The 19,832-nt window shown below is 37.7% G+C and overlaps 1 protein-coding gene across 1 annotated transcript in view; it reads left to right on the forward strand.

Annotated features, from left to right (window-relative positions):
* Positions 1-13,494, forward strand: part of LOC138308712 (polyamine-transporting ATPase 13A3-like) — an 86,529-nt gene extending 73,035 nt beyond the window's left edge. Inside the window, exons 31-32 of the mRNA XM_069249744.1 lie at positions 10,120-10,214; positions 11,763-13,494. Coding sequence (XP_069105845.1) covers positions 10,120-10,214; positions 11,763-12,113 — 446 coding nt within the window. The 3' untranslated portion in view covers positions 12,114-13,494. The remainder of the gene's footprint in view (positions 1-10,119; positions 10,215-11,762) is intronic.
* Positions 13,495-19,832: the final 6,338 nt, after the last annotated feature.

The following is a 19,832-nucleotide window of genomic DNA, read 5'->3' on the forward strand; positions in this document are numbered from 1 at the left end:
AAGCTAGGGATCAAACTCAGGACCCCTGGCTTACTCAAATCTGTGTAACAAAGTACATGATTAAAGCTAGGGATCAAACTCAGGACCCCTGGCTTACTCAAATCTGTTTAACAAAGTACATGATTAAAGCTAGGGATCAAACTCAGGACCCCTGGCTTACTCAAATCTGTTAACAAAGTACATGATTAAAGCTAGGGATCAAACTCAGGACCCCTGGCTTACTCAAATCTGTTAACAAAGTACATGATTAAAGCTAGGGATCAAACTCAGGACCCCTGGCTTACTCAAATCTGTTAACAAAGTACATGATTAAAGCTAGGGATCAAATTCAGGACCCCTGGCTTACTCAAATCTGTTTAACAAAGTACATGATTAAAGCTAGGGATCAAATTCAGGACCCCTGGCTTACTCAAATCTGTTTAACAAAGTACATGATTAAAGCTAGGGATCAAATTCAGGACTCCTGGCTTACTCAAATCTGTTTAACAAAGTACATGATTAAAGCTAGGGATCAAATTCAGGACCCTGGCTTACTCAAATCTGTGTAACAAAGTACATGATTAAAGCTAGGGATCAAACTCAGGACCCCTGGCTTACTCAAATCTGTTAACAAAGTACATGATTAAAGCTAGGGATCAAACTCAGGACCCCTGGCTTACTCAAATCTGTTAACAAAGTACATGATTAAAGCTAGGGATCAAATTCAGGACCCCTGGCTTACTCAAATCTGTTTAAAAAAAGTACATGATTAAAGCTAGGGATCAAACTCAGGACCCCTGGCTTACTCAAATCTGTGTAACAAAGTACATGATTAAAGCTAGGGATCAAACTCAGGACCCCTGGCTTACTCAAATCTGTTTAACAAAGTACATGATTAAAGCTAGGGATCAAACTCAGGACCCCTGGCTTACTCAAATCTGTTAACAAAGTACATGATTAAAGCTAGGGATCAAACTCAGGACCCCTGGCTTACTCAAATCTGTTTAACAAAGTACATGATTAAAGCTAGGGATCAAACTCAGGACTCCTGGCTTACTCAAATCTGTTAACAAAGTACATGATTAAAGCTAGGGATCAAACTCAGGACCCCTGGCTTACTCAAATCTGTTTAACAAAGTACATGATTAAAGCTAGGGATCAAATTCAGGACCCCTGGCTTACTCAAATCTGTTAACAAAGTACATGATTAAAGCTAGGGATCAAATTCAGGACCCCTGGCTTACTCAAATCTGTTTAACAAAGTACATGATTAAAGCTAGGGATCAAATTCAGGACCCCTGGCTTACTCAAATCTGTTTAACAAAGTACATGATTAAAGCTAGGGATCAAATTCAGGACTCCTGGCTTACTCAAATCTGTGTAACAAAGTACATGATTAAAGCTAGGGATCAAACTCAGGACCCCTGGCTTACTCAAATCTGTTTAACAAAGTACATGATTAAAGCTAGGGATCAAACTCAGGACCCCTGGCTTACTCAAATCTGTTTAAAAAAGTACATGATTAAAGCTAGGGATCAAATTCAGGACCCCTGGCTTACTCAAATCTGTTTAACAAAGTACATGATTAAAGCTAGGGATCAAACTCAGGACCCCTGGCTTACTCAAATCTGTGTAACAAAGTACATGATTAAAGCTAGGGATCAAACTCAGGACTCCTGGCTTACTCAAATCTGTTAACAAAGTACATGATTAAAGCTAGGGATCAAACTCAGGACCCCTGGCTTACTCAAATCTGTGTAACAAAGTACATGATTAAAGCTAGGGATCAAACTCAGGACCCCTGGCTTACTCAAATCTGTGTAACAAAGTACATGATTAAAGCTAGGGATCAAACTCAGGACTCCTGGCTTACTCAAATCTGTTTAAAAAAGTACATGATTAAAGCTAGGGATCAAACTCAGGACCCCTGGCTTACTCAAATCTGTTAACAAAGTACATGATTAAAGCTAGGGATCAAATTCAGGACCCCTGGCTTACTCAAATCTGTTTAACAAAGTACATGATTAAAGCTAGGGATCAAATTCAGGACCCCTGGCTTACTCAAATCTGTTTAACAAAGTACATGATTAAAGCTAGGGATCAAACTCAGGACCCCTGGCTTACTCAAATCTGTTTAAAAAGTACATGATTAAAGCTAGGGATCAAATTCAGGACCCCTGGCTTACTCAAATCTGTGTAACAAAGTACATGATTAAAGCTAGGGATCAAACTCAGGACTCCTGGCTTACTCAAATCTGTGTAACAAAGTACATGATTAAAGCTAGGGATCAAACTCAGGACCCCTGGCTTACTCAAATCTGTTTAACAAAGTACATGATTAAAGCTAGGGATCAAACTCAGGACCCCTGGCTTACTCAAATCTGTTTAACAAAGTACATGATTAAAGCTAGGGATCAAACTCAGGACTCCTGGCTTACTCAAATCTGTGTAACAAAGTACATGATTAAAGCTAGGGATCAAACTCAGGACTCCTGGCTTACTCAAATCTGTGTAACAAAGTACATGATTAAAGCTAGGGATCAAATTCAGGACCCCTGGCTTACTCAAATCTGTTTAAAAAAGTACATGATTAAAGCTAGGGATCAAATTCAGGACCCCTGGCTTACTCAAATCTGTTTAACAAAGTACATGATTAAAGCTAGGGATCAAACTCAGGACTCCTGGCTTACTCAAATCTGTTTAACAAAGTACATGATTAAAGCTAGGGATCAAACTCAGGACTCCTGGCTTACTCAAATCTGTGTAACAAAGTACATGATTAAAGCTAGGGATCAAACTCAGGACCCTGGCTTACTCAAATCTGTTAACAAAGTACATGATTAAAGCTAGGGATCAAATTCAGGACTCCTGGCTTACTCAAATCTGTGTAACAAAGTACATGATTAAAGCTAGGGATCAAATTCAGGACCCCTGGCTTACTCAAATCTGTGTAACAAAGTACATGATTAAAGCTAGGGATCAAACTCAGGACCCCTGGCTTACTCAAATCTGTGTAACAAAGTACATGATTAAAGCTAGGGATCAAACTCAGGACTCCTGGCTTACTCAAATCTGTGTAACAAAGTACATGATTAAAGCTAGGGATCAAATCAGGACCCTGGCTTACTCAAATCTGTTAACAAAGTACATGATTAAAGCTAGGGATCAAACTCAGGACCCCTGGCTTACTCAAATCTGTTAACAAAGTACATGATTAAAGCTAGGGATCAAATCAGGACTCCTGGCTTACTCAAATCTGTTAACAAAGTACATGATTAAAGCTAGGGATCAAACTCAGGACCCTGGCTTACTCAAATCTGTTAACAAAGTACATGATTAAAGCTAGGGATCAACTCAGGACTCCTGGCTTACTCAAATCTGTTAACAAAGTACATGATTAAAGCTAGGGATCAAACTCAGGACCCCTGGCTTACTCAAATCTGTTTAACAAAGTACATGATTAAAGCTAGGGATCAAACTCAGGACCCCTGGCTTACTCAAATCTGTTTAACAAAGTACATGATTAAAGCTAGGGATCAAACTCAGGACTCCTGGCTTACTCAAATCTGTTTAACAAAGTACATGATTAAAGCTAGGGATCAAATTCAGGACCCCTGGCTTACTCAAATCTGTTAACAAAGTACATGATTAAAGCTAGGGATCAAACTCAGGACTCCTGGCTTACTCAAATCTGTTTAAAAAAGTACATGATTAAAGCTAGGGATCAAATTCAGGACTCCTGGCTTACTCAAATCTGTGTAACAAAGTACATGATTAAAGCTAGGGATCAAAAACTCAGGACTCCTGGCTTACTCAAATCTGTGTAACAAAGTACATGATTAAAGCTAGGGATCAAATTCAGGACCCCTGGCTTACTCAAATCTGTGTAACAAAGTACATGATTAAAGCTAGGGATCAAATTCAGGACCCCTGGCTTACTCAAATCTGTTAACAAAGTACATGATTAAAGCTAGGGATCAAATTCAGGACCCTGGCTTACTCAAATCTGTTTAACAAAGTACATGATTAAAGCTAGGGATCAAACTCAGGACCCCTGGCTTACTCAAATCTGTGTAACAAAGTACATGATTAAAGCTAGGGATCAAATTCAGGACCCCTGGCTTACTCAAATCTGTTAACAAAGTACATGATTAAAGCTAGGGATCAAACTCAGGACCCCTGGCTTACTCAAATCTGTTTAACAAAGTACATGATTAAAGCTAGGGATCAAACTCAGGACTCCTGGCTTACTCAAATCTGTTTAACAAAGTACATGATTAAAGCTAGGGATCAAATTCAGGACCCCTGGCTTACTCAAATCTGTTAACAAAGTACATGATTAAAGCTAGGGATCAAACTCAGGACTCCTGGCTTACTCAAATCTGTTAACAAAGTACATGATTAAAGCTAGGGATCAAACTCAGGACCCCTGGCTTACTCAAATCTGTGTAACAAAGTACATGATTAAAGCTAGGGATCAAATTCAGGACCCCTGGCTTACTCAAATCTGTTTAACAAAGTACATGATTAAAGCTAGGGATCAAACTCAGGACCCCTGGCTTACTCAAATCTGTGTAACAAAGTACATGATTAAAGCTAGGGATCAAATTCAGGACCCCTGGCTTACTCAAATCTGTGTAACAAAGTACATGATTAAAGCTAGGGATCAAATTCAGGACTCCTGGCTTACTCAAATCTGTGTAATTCAGGACTCCTGGCTTACTCAAATCTGTTTAACAAAGTACATGATTAAAGCTAGGGATCAAACTCAGGACCCCTGGCTTACTCAAATCTGTTTAACAAAGTACATGATTAAAGCTAGGGATCAAATTCAGGACTCCCTGGCTTACTCAAATCTGTTTAACAAAGTACATGATTAAAGCTAGGGATCAAATTCAGGACCCCTGGCTTACTCAAATCTGTGTAACAAAGTACATGATTAAAGCTAGGGATCAAACTCAGGACTCCTGGCTTACTCAAATCTGTGTAACAAAGTACATGATTAAAGCTAGGGATCAAATTCAGGACCCCTGGCTTACTCAAATCTGTTTAACAAAGTACATGATTAAAGCTAGGGATCAAATTCAGGACCCCTGGCTTACTCAAATCTGTGTAACAAAGTACATGATTAAAGCTAGGGATCAAACTCAGGACCCCTGGCTTACTCAAATCTGTTTAACAAAGTACATGATTAAAGCTAGGGATCAAATTCAGGACCCCTGGCTTACTCAAATCTGTGTAACAAAGTACATGATTAAAGCTAGGGATCAAACTCAGGACCCCTGGCTTACTCAAATCTGTTAACAAAGTACATGATTAAAGCTAGGGATCAAACTCAGGACCCCTGGCTTACTCAAATCTGTTAACAAAGTACATGATTAAAGCTAGGGATCAAATTCAGGACTCCTGGCTTACTCAAATCTGTTTAACAAAGTACATGATTAAAGCTAGGGATCAAACTCAGGACCCCTGGCTTACTCAAATCTGTTTAAAAAAGTACATGATTAAAGCTAGGGATCAAATTCAGGACCCCTGGCTTACTCAAATCTGTGTAACAAAGTACATGATTAAAGCTAGGGATCAAACTCAGGACCCCTGGGCTTACTCAAATCTGAGTTAACAAAGTACACGATTAAAGCTAGGGATCAAATTCAGGACACCTGGCTTACTCAAATCTGTGTAACAAAGTACATGATTAAAGCTAGGGATCAAACTCAGGACCCCTGGCTTACTCAAATCTGTTAACAAAGTACATGATTAAAGCTAGGGATCAAACTCAGGACTCCTGGCTTACTCAAATCTGTGTAACAAAGTACATGATTAAAGCTAGGGATCAAACTCAGGACCCCTGGCTTACTCAAATCTGTTTAACAAAGTACATGATTAAAGCTAGGGATCAAACTCAGGACCCCTGGCTTACTCAAATCTGTGTAACAAAGTACATGATTAAAGCTAGGGATCAAACTCAGGACCCCTGGCTTACTCAAATCTGTGTAACAAAGTACATGATTAAAGCTAGGGATCAAACTCAGGACCCCTGGCTTACTCAAATCTGTTAACAAAGTACATGATTAAAGCTAGGGATCAAATTCAGGACCCCTGGCTTACTCAAATCTGTTAACAAAGTACATGATTAAAGCTAGGGATCAAACTCAGGACCCCTGGCTTACTCAAATCTGTTAACAAAGTACATGATTAAAGCTAGGGATCAAACTCAGGACCCCTGGCTTACTCAAATCTGTTTAACAAAGTACATGATTAAAGCTAGGGATCAAATTCAGGACCCCTGGCTTACTCAAATCTGTTTAACAAAGTACATGATTAAAGCTAGGGATCAAATTCAGGACCCCTGGCTTACTCAAATCTGTGTAACAAAGTACATGATTAAAGCTAGGGATCAAACTCAGGACCCCTGGCTTACTCAAATCTGTGTAACAAAGTACATGATTAAAGCTAGGGATCAAATTCAGGACCCCTGGCTTACTCAAATCTGTTAACAAAGTACATGATTAAAGCTAGGGATCAAACTCAGGACCCCTGGCTTACTCAAATCTGTTAAAAAAGTACATGATTAAAGCTAGGGATCAAACTCAGGACCCCTGGCTTACTCAAATCTGTTAACAAAGTACATGATTAAAGCTAGGGATCAAACTCAGGACCCCTGGCTTACTCAAATCTGTTTAACAAAGTACATGATTAAAGCTAGGGATCAAACTCAGGACCCCTGGCTTACTCAAATCTGTTAACAAAGTACATGATTAAAGCTAGGGATCAAACTCAGGACCCCTGGCTTACTCAAATCTGTTTAACAAAGTACATGATTAAAGCTAGGGATCAAACTCAGGACCCCTGGCTTACTCAAATCTGTGTAACAAAGTACATGATTAAAGCTAGGGATCAAACTCAGGACCCCTGGCTTACTCAAATCTGTGTAACAAAGTACATGATTAAAGCTAGGGATCAAACTCAGGACCCCTGGCTTACTCAAATCTGTTAACAAAGTACATGATTAAAGCTAGGGATCAAACTCAGGACCCCTGGCTTACTCAAATCTGTTTAACAAAGTACATGATTAAAGCTAGGGATCAAACTCAGGACCCCTGGCTTACTCAAATCTGTTTAAAAAAGTACATGATTAAAGCTAGGGATCAAATTCAGGACCCCTGGCTTACTCAAATCTGTGTAACAAAGTACATGATTAAAGCTAGGGATCAAACTCAGGACCCCTGGCTTACTCAAATCTGTGTAACAAAGTACATGATTAAAGCTAGGGATCAAATTCAGGACCCCTGGCTTACTCAAATCTGTTTAACAAAGTACATGATTAAAGCTAGGGATCAAATTCAGGACCCCTGGCTTACTCAAATCTGTTAACAAAGTACATGATTAAAGCTAGGGATCAAATTCAGGACCCCTGGCTTACTCAAATCTGTTAACAAAGTACATGATTAAAGCTAGGGATCAAATTCAGGACTCCTGGCTTACTCAAATCTGTTTAACAAAGTACATGATTAAAGCTAGGGATCAAATTCAGGACCCCTGGCTTACTCAAATCTGTGTAACAAAGTACATGATTAAAGCTAGGGATCAAATTCAGGACCCCTGGCTTACTCAAATCTGTTTAACAAAGTACATGATTAAAGCTAGGGATCAAACTCAGGACCCCTGGCTTACTCAAATCTGTGTAACAAAGTACATGATTAAAGCTAGGGATCAAACTCAGGACCCCTGGCTTACTCAAATCTGTTTAAAAAAGTACATGATTAAAGCTAGGGATCAAATTCAGGACCCCTGGCTTACTCAAATCTGTTTAACAAAGTACATGATTAAAGCTAGGGATCAAATTCAGGACCCCTGGCTTACTCAAATCTGTTTAACAAAGTACATGATTAAAGCTAGGGATCAATCAGGACCCTGGCTTACTCAAATTGTAAAAGTACATGATTAAAGCTAGGATCAAATCAGGACCCCTGGCTTACTCAAATCTGTTAACAAAGTACATGATTAAAGCTAGGGATCAAATTCAGGACCCTGGCTTACTCAAATCTGTTAACAAAGTACATGATTAAAGCTAGGGATCAAATTCAGGACCCCTGGCTTACTCAAATCTGTTAACAAAGTACATGATTAAAGCTAGGGATCAAATTCAGGACCCCTGGCTTACTCAAATCTGTTAACAAAGTACATGATTAAAGCTAGGGATCAAATTCAGGACCCCTGGCTTACTCAAATCTGTTTAACAAAGTACATGATTAAAGCTAGGGATCAAATTCAGGACCCCTGGCTTACTCAAATCTGTTTAAAAAAGTACATGATTAAAGCTAGGGATCAAATTCAGGACCCCTGGCTTACTCAAATCTGTGTAACAAAGTACATGATTAAAGCTAGGGATCAAATTCAGGACCCCTGGCTTACTCAAATCTGTTAACAAAGTACATGATTAAAGCTAGGGATCAAATTCAGGACCCTGGCTTACTCAAATCTGTTAACAAAGTACATGATTAAAGCTAGGGACAAATCAGGACCCTGGCTTACTCAAATCTGTTAACAAAGTACATGATTAAAGCTAGGGATCAAATTCAGGACCCCTGGCTTACTCAAATCTGTTTAACAAAGTACATGATTAAAGCTAGGGATCAAATTCAGGACCCCTGGCTTACTCAAATCTGTTTAACAAAGTACATGATTAAAGCTAGGGATCAAACTCAGGACTCCTGGCTTACTCAAATCTGTTTAACAAAGTACATGATTAAAGCTAGGGATCAAATTCAGGACCCCTGGCTTACTCAAATCTGTTTAACAAAGTACATGATTAAAGCTAGGGATCAAATTCAGGACCCCTGGCTTACTCAAATCTGTGTAACAAAGTACATGATTAAAGCTAGGGATCAAACTCAGGACCCCTGGCTTACTCAAATCTGTTTAACAAAGTACATGATTAAAGCTAGGGATCAAATTCAGGACCCCTGGCTTACTCAAATCTGTTTAAAAAAGTACATGATTAAAGCTAGGGATCAAATTCAGGACCCCTGGCTTACTCAAATCTGTTTAAAAAAGTACATGATTAAAGCTAGGGATCAAATTCAGGACCCCTGGCTTACTCAAATCTGTTTAAAAAAGTACATGATTAAAGCTAGGGATCAAATTCAGGACCCCTGGCTTACTCAAATCTGTTAACAAAGTACATGATTAAAGCTAGGGATCAAATTCAGGACCCCTGGCTTACTCAAATCTGTTTAAAAAAGTACATGATTAAAGCTAGGGATCAAATTCAGGACCCCTGGCTTACTCAAATCTGTTTAACAAAGTACATGATTAAAGCTAGGGATCAAATTCAGGACCCCTGGCTTACTCAAATCTGTTTAGCAAAGTACATGATTAAAGCTAGGGATCAAATTCAGGACCCCTGGCTTACAGATGATAGCCTTCTCCTCAATATAATGTTAATTAAAAATGGTTATATAAAGATTATTGTAAAGAAATATGTAGCACAAAGAAATGTACCCTGTAGTCCTGGCTCAGAAGAAGCCACTTGCTACAACTAAGAATTATTGATTCTGATTTAGATAATAATAGCAGTTTAATGTGAATGGCTAATATCCTACCAAAAGTGTAAAAAGATATACTACCCTAACATATGTAAAGAAATCGTAAAGGAGTGAGTCCAACACATATGAAAAGAAATCGTAAAGGAGTGAGTCCAACACATATGTAAAGAAATCGTAAAGGAGTGAGTCAAACACATATGTAAAGAAATCGTAAAGGAGTGAGTCCAACACATATGTAAAGAAATCGTAAAGGAGTGAGTCCAACACATATGTAAAGAAATCGTAAAGGAGCGAGTCCAACACATATGTAAAGAAATCGTAAAGGAGTGAGTCCAACACGATGGTTCGTTTCAAAAAGCTGATGATTTGATAGGAGAGTTGTTTACATATTTCGACTCGACAGGAGCCGTCCTCAAAACAACAATCAATGCATAGTGACGTCATTGATACATCTGTAAACAACAAAATTTAATAACGCCAAAATTAAGAGTACACAAAATCTTGGCAATGATATAGCTATACTGACGAACATAGTACATGAAATTCCCTGATGGAACAATATGAAGAAAGTGTGATCAAAATATTGTGTAATCTCTCCCTCAGTTACAACCGGCCCCAGACATACCCTACAGACTGATCTACATTGGTATTGCGGCAGGGAACTTCTTACTGGCACTGCTACTGGAGGTAAGTCAGAACACTCATAGGGACAAGTTATCTCGGAATTCAAAATAACCTTTATACAAACTAAATGTTGATATTCAGTAAACAAGCTTTTGCTTTGTCATAACATCAAAGATATAAAAAGATTGATACATATTGTTTGCATACTTTGGACTTGAGAAAATGTTAATTCTTTAAAAAAAAAAAAAAAAAACCCACACAACTTATTATTTGTCTGTATAATTAAGGATGTACACCTCTGAGGTTTCAATCCCGTTGAAGTCTCGTTTCGACAGAGATCAAAGAAGTTCTGTGATTTTCATATAAAATCCATATATTTCTATTTTTAGTAGATTTTGTATATGGGGATTTTTAGGAAAAAACCCATTTGGAGGCCATTTTGAAAATATGTCTTTTTTTCTCTCTGAGTACAACCTAAGTTTTACCATTTTTTGCTTAACTTGTTTTTACTTAAATCATTACTGTGCCAACACTTTTAGCTGCATTGTGCTATACTTTGTTGTAATTAAGGTCCATGGTAATTAAAATATTAAGCATTAATGTGTGAAATTATACCCTTTTGTCACTTTATTTTAAAAAAGTCATTTCACCAACCCCCTATTCTTCTGTCTGATTTAGCAAGAGCAGAGTCTTTTCCCTATTGATATGCAAATTATTTACAAATTAAAGTAATTACCAGAACTTTTTCTAAAGAAAGATTAAATATGGCCAAAATGGCTGAAAATGGTGGATTTTGCAGCTCAAAATTAAGAGGTAGGGGTAGCATATGTTGGTATTCTGAGAAAAAATATGAGTCTTCTTAATCATAACTGCTAAATTTTTAAAGAAGACCACTGTACAGTCAAACACCCATAAATATCAAACCCCTTAGTAGGATTATGGCTTAACCTATATTTTATATGGTAAAAACGGCAAAATTCTCATAATATTCAAAATTTTGTCAAATAGGTATGTTTTTAGCGACCACGGCTCAAAAACGAGCGCACAGACATATGTTTTTTATTGCATTTTCTTCTAAGGTATGAATTACAATTTCCAATGATCTACAATTTTGACTTTTCAGAGGTGTACATTCTTAAAACCAATCATACAATGTTATGTGTATTCCTTTGAAGTTACAATGGGTAATTTTAATCAATAATATTTTGTTGGAAACATAGATATAAACTCCATCTTTGTATGTGACAAATTATCTGTCCATGTTGGTAGAGACAATTTGTGATGTCAACGTTTTGTGAATTAATGAAACAACGTTTTGTGAATGAAAATTATATCATTTTTCCTTTAAGAAATGTGATGTTGCACTCAATACATAAAATGATATAAAAATCCATAAGGGCAAATCACTTATATGCACCTGCAAGTTAGAAAAATAAAGAATACAAGTAATTGAAAATAATTTAAATATAAAATTGCCATATTCATTTCAGTCCTAAGAACATCTAAAATGTAAGGAAAATCTCAAGTAACACAGTATTTATGAGAAACTTAAGTCAGGATAAAGAAAATCTCTGTGAAGCTAATTTTGTTTCTTGTGGCTTTATTTTGCAGATGTTTGTGATTGACAGCTATTTTGTGACATGGAAGCTACAGGAGGCCGCTGAAAAATGCTGTATTGGCTCCTCCTATAAATATCATATCTTGGAGGAGGAAATAAAGGAATCGCCTCAATGGCCCCAACTCAGTCACTCAACGAGTCTAGCCCAGGTGTTTGGTCGTATGGACAGCGACATAACAACAGCTAAGGACACCGATCAGGCTAGTCTGTCGGGGAGTCTTCTAGACTCCGAGGAAGGGGAGACAACTCCCGTTGACTTCACAGTCAGCGCTAGTGTAGAGGATATGCAGGCCGCCATCAACAAAGGATTTGTCGAGGAAGAGGATTCAGTTACCGCTCTGTGAGGATCGACTGTCAGATTGATCGGAATGTTTTTGGACTAGTCATCACCTGGAACACAAGACAAGCTTAGTTATCTTCATGTCGGATTTTAAAACTGTGGATAATCCTGGTGTGTAAATAACAGTAGGCATACTGAGCTCAAATGGATGGTATTGAGTTTGGCGGGCACTTTACCTCAGATGAACAAGTTATTTGAGTTACATACTAGTTAAATGAAAAGTAACAAGCTTCAATCTGGAATTTTTAATTACCCACTATAATTAGCAGATATCAATAACATGTATGAACTCATTTAGCAGTTTTAAAGTCAGATTGAACAGATATAATACTTTAAAAATAGTTCATGTGAAATGTTTGGATGAACCACATTCCTTATTTTTTTTAGGTATATTTTTTTAAATGACATGAAATATTTTGTTACTGATTTTGATTTTAAGATTTTATGAAGATTCATTACTATATATTATAATTGGATTTTATGTATTCAGGTGATTATATATGAACCTTTTTTGTTAACGTAAGTATACATTTATCAGGTGGATATTACATGACAATAAAAGGATTGGGTATCTGAGGGGAGACAGAAAATTCTAAAACTTTATGCATGCTGAGGGTTCTATTGTGTGTTGTGACTTCAAGGTTAAAGATGCTCCACCCCTGACAAATAGTATTTTTTCTCTTTCAAAAACGGGGGCAGATGAATTTGTATTTTCTTCAGTTACACAAGTTACCGGTACTTACTTTACACAATTACCATCATTTAGAAATTTGAGCTTCTTATTATTCCCTGCAAAACGCGTTTATATATATGTTTGTATCTATTAGACAGATATACACGATTAAACATCAGTTCAATTGATAGGAATCGTTTACCGGGGGCGGTATGCTCTGTCGGCGATGGAGCATTTTTAAAATGTCCCTCTCTTTCATATCATACACATGAAGTAAATCTCTCAACTTAATAACTGCAATTTACCCCATACTTAGATAAATTACATGGGATTTTGAAAATGCTTAATTAGAAATAATTTTTATCTTGAGAAGAAAAACAAATTGTATGGTGAAATGAATACCAACATCAAGAATTATTGTGAAATACTATCATTTGTATCTTTATTAAAAAACTTTCTGAGAAAGTCTTCCAACTTTGCTAACTGTATCTAGAGAGAAAGAAATTTTGTTGAAGATGAAAAATAAGTAATTTTTTATTATAATCAGATTTGGAGCTATTTATAGTACAAATCGAGATGACCAGTGTGTACTGCTACTGTGAAATATGATTGCCTTATAATTCAGGACCAAACAATATGATTCTTACTTTAATATGAACATATGTATTTACTGTAGAAATTATTTTTGTTAAAATAAACTTTTTAATGATTATTATTTCTTGATAATTGTTATCTATATGCTGTCGATGAATAGAGCTGGTGGGTTGTTAATTTAAACAAGCTTATTTTATGGAGACGTGAAAACACTATTATTATGACATTGGCCTGTTCATAACAGATATTTTGCTTGGGAACCCTATCGACAGTCTCCATCATTAGGAGAGATAACTTTACGCTGTGTAATATGTATTACATTATGAACAGTTATGTTAAAAGAGGAACAATCTGAGACACTCAAGACAATATCCTTATTCAATATTGAACATCGAATATTCAGGCAATATATTATATTTACGAAGAGAATGACAACCTACATGTTACATAACAACATTGATTCAGCATCTCTGTATAGGAGGGGTCCCAGGTGGAACATTCTGTATAGGAGGGGTCCAGGTGGAACATTCTGTATAGGAGGGGTCCAGGTGGAACATTCTGTACAGGAGGGGTCCTAGGTGGAACATTCTGTATAGGAGGGGTCCCAGGTGGAACATTCTGTACAGGAGGGGTCCTAGGTGGAACATTCTGTATAGGAAGGGTCCCAGGTGGAACATTCTGTACAGGTGGGGTCCAAGGATGAACATTCTGTACAGGAGGGGTCCCAGGTGGAACATTCTGTACAGGAGGGGTCCCAGGTGGAACATTCTGTATAGGAGGGGTCCCAGGTGGAACATTCTGTACAGGAGGGGTCCTAGGTGGAACATTCTGTACAGGAGGGGTCCCAGGTGGAACATTCTGTACAGGAGGGGTCCCAGGTGGAACATTCTGTAAGAAGGGGTCCCAGGTGGAACATTCTGTATAGGAGGGTCCAGGTGGAACATTCTGTACAGGAGGGGTCCTAGGTGGAACATTCTGTATAGGAGGGGTCCCAGGTGGAACATTCTGTACAGGAGGGGTCCCAGGTGGAACATTCTGTACAGGTGGGGTCCAAGGATGAACATTCTGTACAGGAGGGGTCCAAGGATGAACATTCTGTACAGGAGGGGTCCTAGGTGGAACATTCTGTATAGGGGGGTTCCAGGTGGAGCATTCTGTACAGGAGGGGTCTCAGGTGGAACATTCTGTACAGGAGGTATCCAAGGATGAACATTCTGTACAGGTGGGGTCCCAGGTGGAACTTTCCACTATCCTGACACAGATAATCAAGTAAGCAAAGGAGATGAAAGAGGAGATTTCTAGACCGAACAAATGCTTACGAATTCATGCTACGTTATCACATGCCGTAGAAGACTGGGAAGCTACTTTGATAAGATTCACACTGCAGGGCTCCACAACCTCGTAGCAATATCTGGAGGTCAGGGTGCTCACTGACTGTACGGTGTCAGTGATGATGGTTTCAATAAGACAGTCCCCAGTAAGGATATTTTTGAAGGACATGACAATCAGGACAAAGAAAGTCATCGAGGAAATAAGGACTCTTCAGGAAATTGAAGATATCATCGTTCGGGCCCGTTTGAAGATCAAGCAATCTTAAGTCCAAAAGCCTGGTATTGAAGAAGAGAAAAATCAAGAAATTCAAGACTGCAGAGGAAACCACTCTAACTGTAGCCAACAAACCTGTATGGGGTATTACCAAAGGTTCTTTGGCCGCTGTTAGTCTATGACGTACCGATGACTACTGTCGGGCAATGGAACGGCTGGCAAGCAGGTACCATAGGAGATTCGGGATTCGAGATAGGTTGTTCTACCCGCAAGCTTCACCAGCATAGGACTTTACAGTTCTGGAATTAAACTGCAACTTCCTCTCATATCACTGATGGATGAGATCAAGGTGATACGGTCAGGCAATATCAGGACAGGACGTAAACGGACAGCAAAGAAGGCTATGAAAGAGGCTAAATTACAAAATTGAGACATCATAAGAACAGTAACTGGATAGACAAGGGATTGTAGTGACAAGAAATTGTCATGGAATGACATGTGCATGGAGCCTCAGAGACTACAATTCCACCTGAAGTCTATTTACGATATATTACCGACTCCATCTGAGTTGACAACGTGGGAAATGACTAGACGACCCAGCCTGTGAACTCTGAAAATTCAGTGAATTTGTAACACTTCCTTTTCTTTCTTGCTCGGTAGCTCTAGCAGATGAGTACATAAGGTGATGTGAAGTCTTTCTGTGGAGGTTGGTTCCCCTGTTTTCGTTGGGCAGTCTTTTTGGAGGGCTCTGCGGATCATTGGCATCACTAATACAGAGAGAAGGTTGTGACGGTTTTGTAGAGAGGCTTACATGACATCAATGTGATTGTAGAAGATAGGGGAAAAGTGAAGAGTCAGAAACGCCAGTTGTGTATAAAAATTTGCTATCGGGACAACACTGTTGCAATATACTAGCAGACAACTGAATGGTTCTGGGCTAGGACATGTTCACCTAATTCGGCGTACCTCTGGAGATTGTAGTGGACAACGCTGAAACAATCAAGGAAGGAAGGGTGGTCCACCTCATGAGACCATGCCGATGATGTATCTGTACCATCCAAGATGTATACCTTATTTAGGTATCCGCTAATTCTCGGAAAATTCTGAAGGGATCTTAAATTGTTCATACAAGTTCTTCTAAATACCTAGTTTTGCATATCACATTTTGGGGGACGGTCAAGATTAAAGATGATCCGACAAGCACCATCTTGGATTTTGTCAATTAAAGTTTATTATCGCTATTTCTCTTTACTGAATGGATCTCTCACAAATTTCAAATCAATTTTCTGAAGAAAAAAACAACTTTTATATAGGTTCTTTTAGGTTCTTTCTTTTAAAATATCTAATGTACGCTCATTGCGCCATGCAATCTTGGACTCATAAGAAAAAAACATGCTCAGCATACAATTGATCTTTTTGGATGTTGATATTTTAAGTTTTTCATTGCTGTGTTGACTTTATATATTGTTTCCTGAGTGTATTGAAGTAAGAGGAGGGGAGGGCAAAGCAGAATCGCGATTTAATAAGAACGTATTTCACAAAAGGTGTCGCATAACGCGTGCAACATATCAAATCAATTTTATGTGTGAAATAGATTCCTTTACTGGCTCCTACAAGGCTTTGAGTGCCTTTATCCTATCCATGCTCTAAATGCAATTGAAGAATTCAGACCAAAGTTGAACTTGGACTTTAGTTCAGCGCTCGCCCTTGTAAGGAAGGCTCCATGTTCTGACCCGTGGCCGAGACACACCATAGTTTATAAAAGTGATAGTTTCTACTCCTGCTTACCGCTCAGAAGAAAGGAAGAGGGACGACTGGTTCGCCCGTTGTCAGTATAATATGACCGGATGGGATGTGCTTGTTCGATGTCGTAATGAATTGAAGAAGGAGAATTAAAACACCTTAAGAATCTGCTGGGAAACGAAAATTGAAAAAAAAAATAGAAAACGAAGAACAGACATTGAGAAACAGAACAAAGAGGGAGTAATCGTTACATTTGATCCAATCACGGGATTTCCATTTAGAGTATGAACAACTCGTGTCCTCAAAATACAGTTCGCCTTTTAATGCTTTCTTATGTTTCATTTGTAGAGACTACATCAATCCACACTATCCGCCTGCTCACACATTAGACCTGGAGGATATCTCTACTGAAATAAGTTACTTTCATAACTTTAGACAAATGTTAATAATTTAAGGGAGTAGCTATAGTCACAATGTAGTGATCCGAACAATAAACACGAATTATGATAATGACCTATAAGAAGCGGCCAGTGATGGAGAATTGAGTTCATGTCTGAGATATAGATTGGGTCGGTATAATTTTGTAACCACCGATTACATATGGGCACAATTCCTTAAATTCTATTTCATGGTGAATCTTTTTGTAACTTCTGTTATCATTCCTATGGTGAATTTTATGTTGGAGAACTTCTTAAAGTTCAATCTCCCAGCGGGCCTTGAATTAGCGCTCTAAAAGAAAAGCAGTCACAAAGAACACCAAACTCTATGTAGGGATGGTTTGTTTGCGTCCTATTAACAATCGCAGTTATTTAAGAACGGTGTTCGCTGTATACAATTTAATTATGTGAATGAATGTCGGTATATTTTGGGAGGCTGTGGTATGTTCGTCTTGTGTCTCATTGCAATAGCGGAAACTCATGACACCGGACAGCACATACCCAACCCCAACCTGGTCACATTATACCGCAAACAGATATAGACTAATGTGGCCAGGGACAGAACCAAAGCCTTCCTCGCAGGAGTGATGTCAAGGGAGACGATATATATATAAGAGCGTCAGTTAGGAAAAATAGGAAAAGATAATATCCTAAATGTATTCGCCTTTCACTAACATCGTATCGGCAGGGCGGTATAGGGATGGTAAACATGTGAATGATAGTGTTAATATTTATCAGTGACATTGCTGGTTGTCAGTGACCTGTTATCATTACAAGGGTGCCTCTGGTGTCGAAATATTTACTATTTATGAAAACAAATTCTGAATGTCAATTTAAGTTAATGCTTAAGATCAATTGGAAATTAATGTGTAATACAGAACTAAAATTCACTTGTCTCTCTAGAGCCGTTCCCATCAGCATAATGTATAAACCAATAAATTCATGGAAACCTGGTATGTACATGTATATCATTCAAGAATAGGATACATTTGAACATCGTTTTAAATGATTTAATATTTTTTATGATTTTATCCTCATATCCATGTTTATTCCGTCTTTGCATATTACAGAGTTAGCTCCCTTGCGGGTAGGTATCGATTGTTAGGTCATTATTTTGTGAGCGCAATTCACGTCATTTTCTCCGGAAAGTATGACGTTACGCTCGAAAACACATTACGTCACAATCAATACCTACCCGCAAGGGCAGATAACTCTGTAACATGCAAATACGGAATAGATACAGAATGTATAGATTATGTTTAAACTAAATTTGAAACGAATTATATAGCCGTAGCTTGATGTCCAGTTCATCTAACGAATATCATATCTCAATAAAATTTTGACGTTATTGAAAAACAACTATCCATATGTTACACTCAAAAGTATATACGTTAAGTCACATCAGTAAGATACGTACAGCGCGTAGAACGTGTTGATATGTATCGAACTGAATATATCTTTATCTGATCATTTCTTAAAAACTATTAATTTTTATAGATTCTGTCCTATATTTTAACTCCGTTTGTTTTTAACTCCTGGATCACAACTGACATTAGCATCACTTCTGTGTTTGTTTGCACAGTCTACATGACACATCCTGTGAATCAGCTAAAGTGCTGAATGGGAGCGAACTTGGTGGACATGACAATGGATGGTAAGTAATTTCACGTGCACTGACCGAAGTTCGTTTTTCTTTTAGACTACTCCACCTTTTATGCAACTTGAAAACCTGACACGTCAACAAAATCACCAGAACATTTCATAAATTATTCTATGATATTCACACAAGATGTGGTATCGTGTTTAGATTGTGATTTCGTGTAATGATGTCAGCATTTTCAGATGTTTCATTAGAGTAGTGTCGGTATCATTGAAATTAGTTATTACATGTAGTTTAGACAAGAAAGAGATAGTCAAGAAGTTTGTGGAATTATTTGGCTTGAAATTTAAAGTCGTTCTCTATTCAGTAAAGTATTGATGTCACAATTGTTTTTATTTCATTAGAGTATGAAAGAAAGTTTGTTTGCAAACTCTGTGAATCCGTGTAGCAGATTATCACAAAAGTTTACAAACAAAATTTATTTCATTCCCCGATGAAGTTAAAAAAATAGTGACATCAATGCTTATAATTAATTTTTCAGACTACATAATAATATAAAATACGTTTAAACGTGCTACTTCATTGAGTTTCTAATGGATTAGTTGTTTTTTCTAAATTACGCAACGTCGACGTCTCTATTGTGACGTCATGATAACGTCGAGTTTTCTTGCCATTCACTGTGTATCAGAAATCCAGATTTAGTACAAAAAAAACAAAGAAAAAATATTTATTATGATACGAGAACCAATAAACTCATGGAAACCTGGTATGTATATCATTAGATAATTGGGCGAATTTGAACTAATAGAATCATTGTATTTTTATGCCCCAATGTTTAAAGATGCTCCACCGCCGAAAGAGCATAAATGATATTCATCATTTGAACAATAATTGGTGTATTATCGTGTATATATATGTCTAATTAACACAAACAATAATATAAAATAACTTATTTTGCCGTTGGTGCATGCGCAATCAGTACTTCATCCCATATAGGATATAGTGCAACGGAATTTTTTCGGGATGCAATTAATTATTTTTCATATTTTTAACTTGAAGTAAAATTAGAAGCTCAAATGGTGTAAAGTAAGTAACTTTTGTAACTGAAGAAAAATACTAAATTGTCTACTC

This window comes from Argopecten irradians, chromosome 1 (assembly GCF_041381155.1).
Source record: "Argopecten irradians isolate NY chromosome 1, Ai_NY, whole genome shotgun sequence".
NCBI lineage: Eukaryota > Metazoa > Mollusca > Bivalvia > Pectinida > Pectinidae > Argopecten > Argopecten irradians.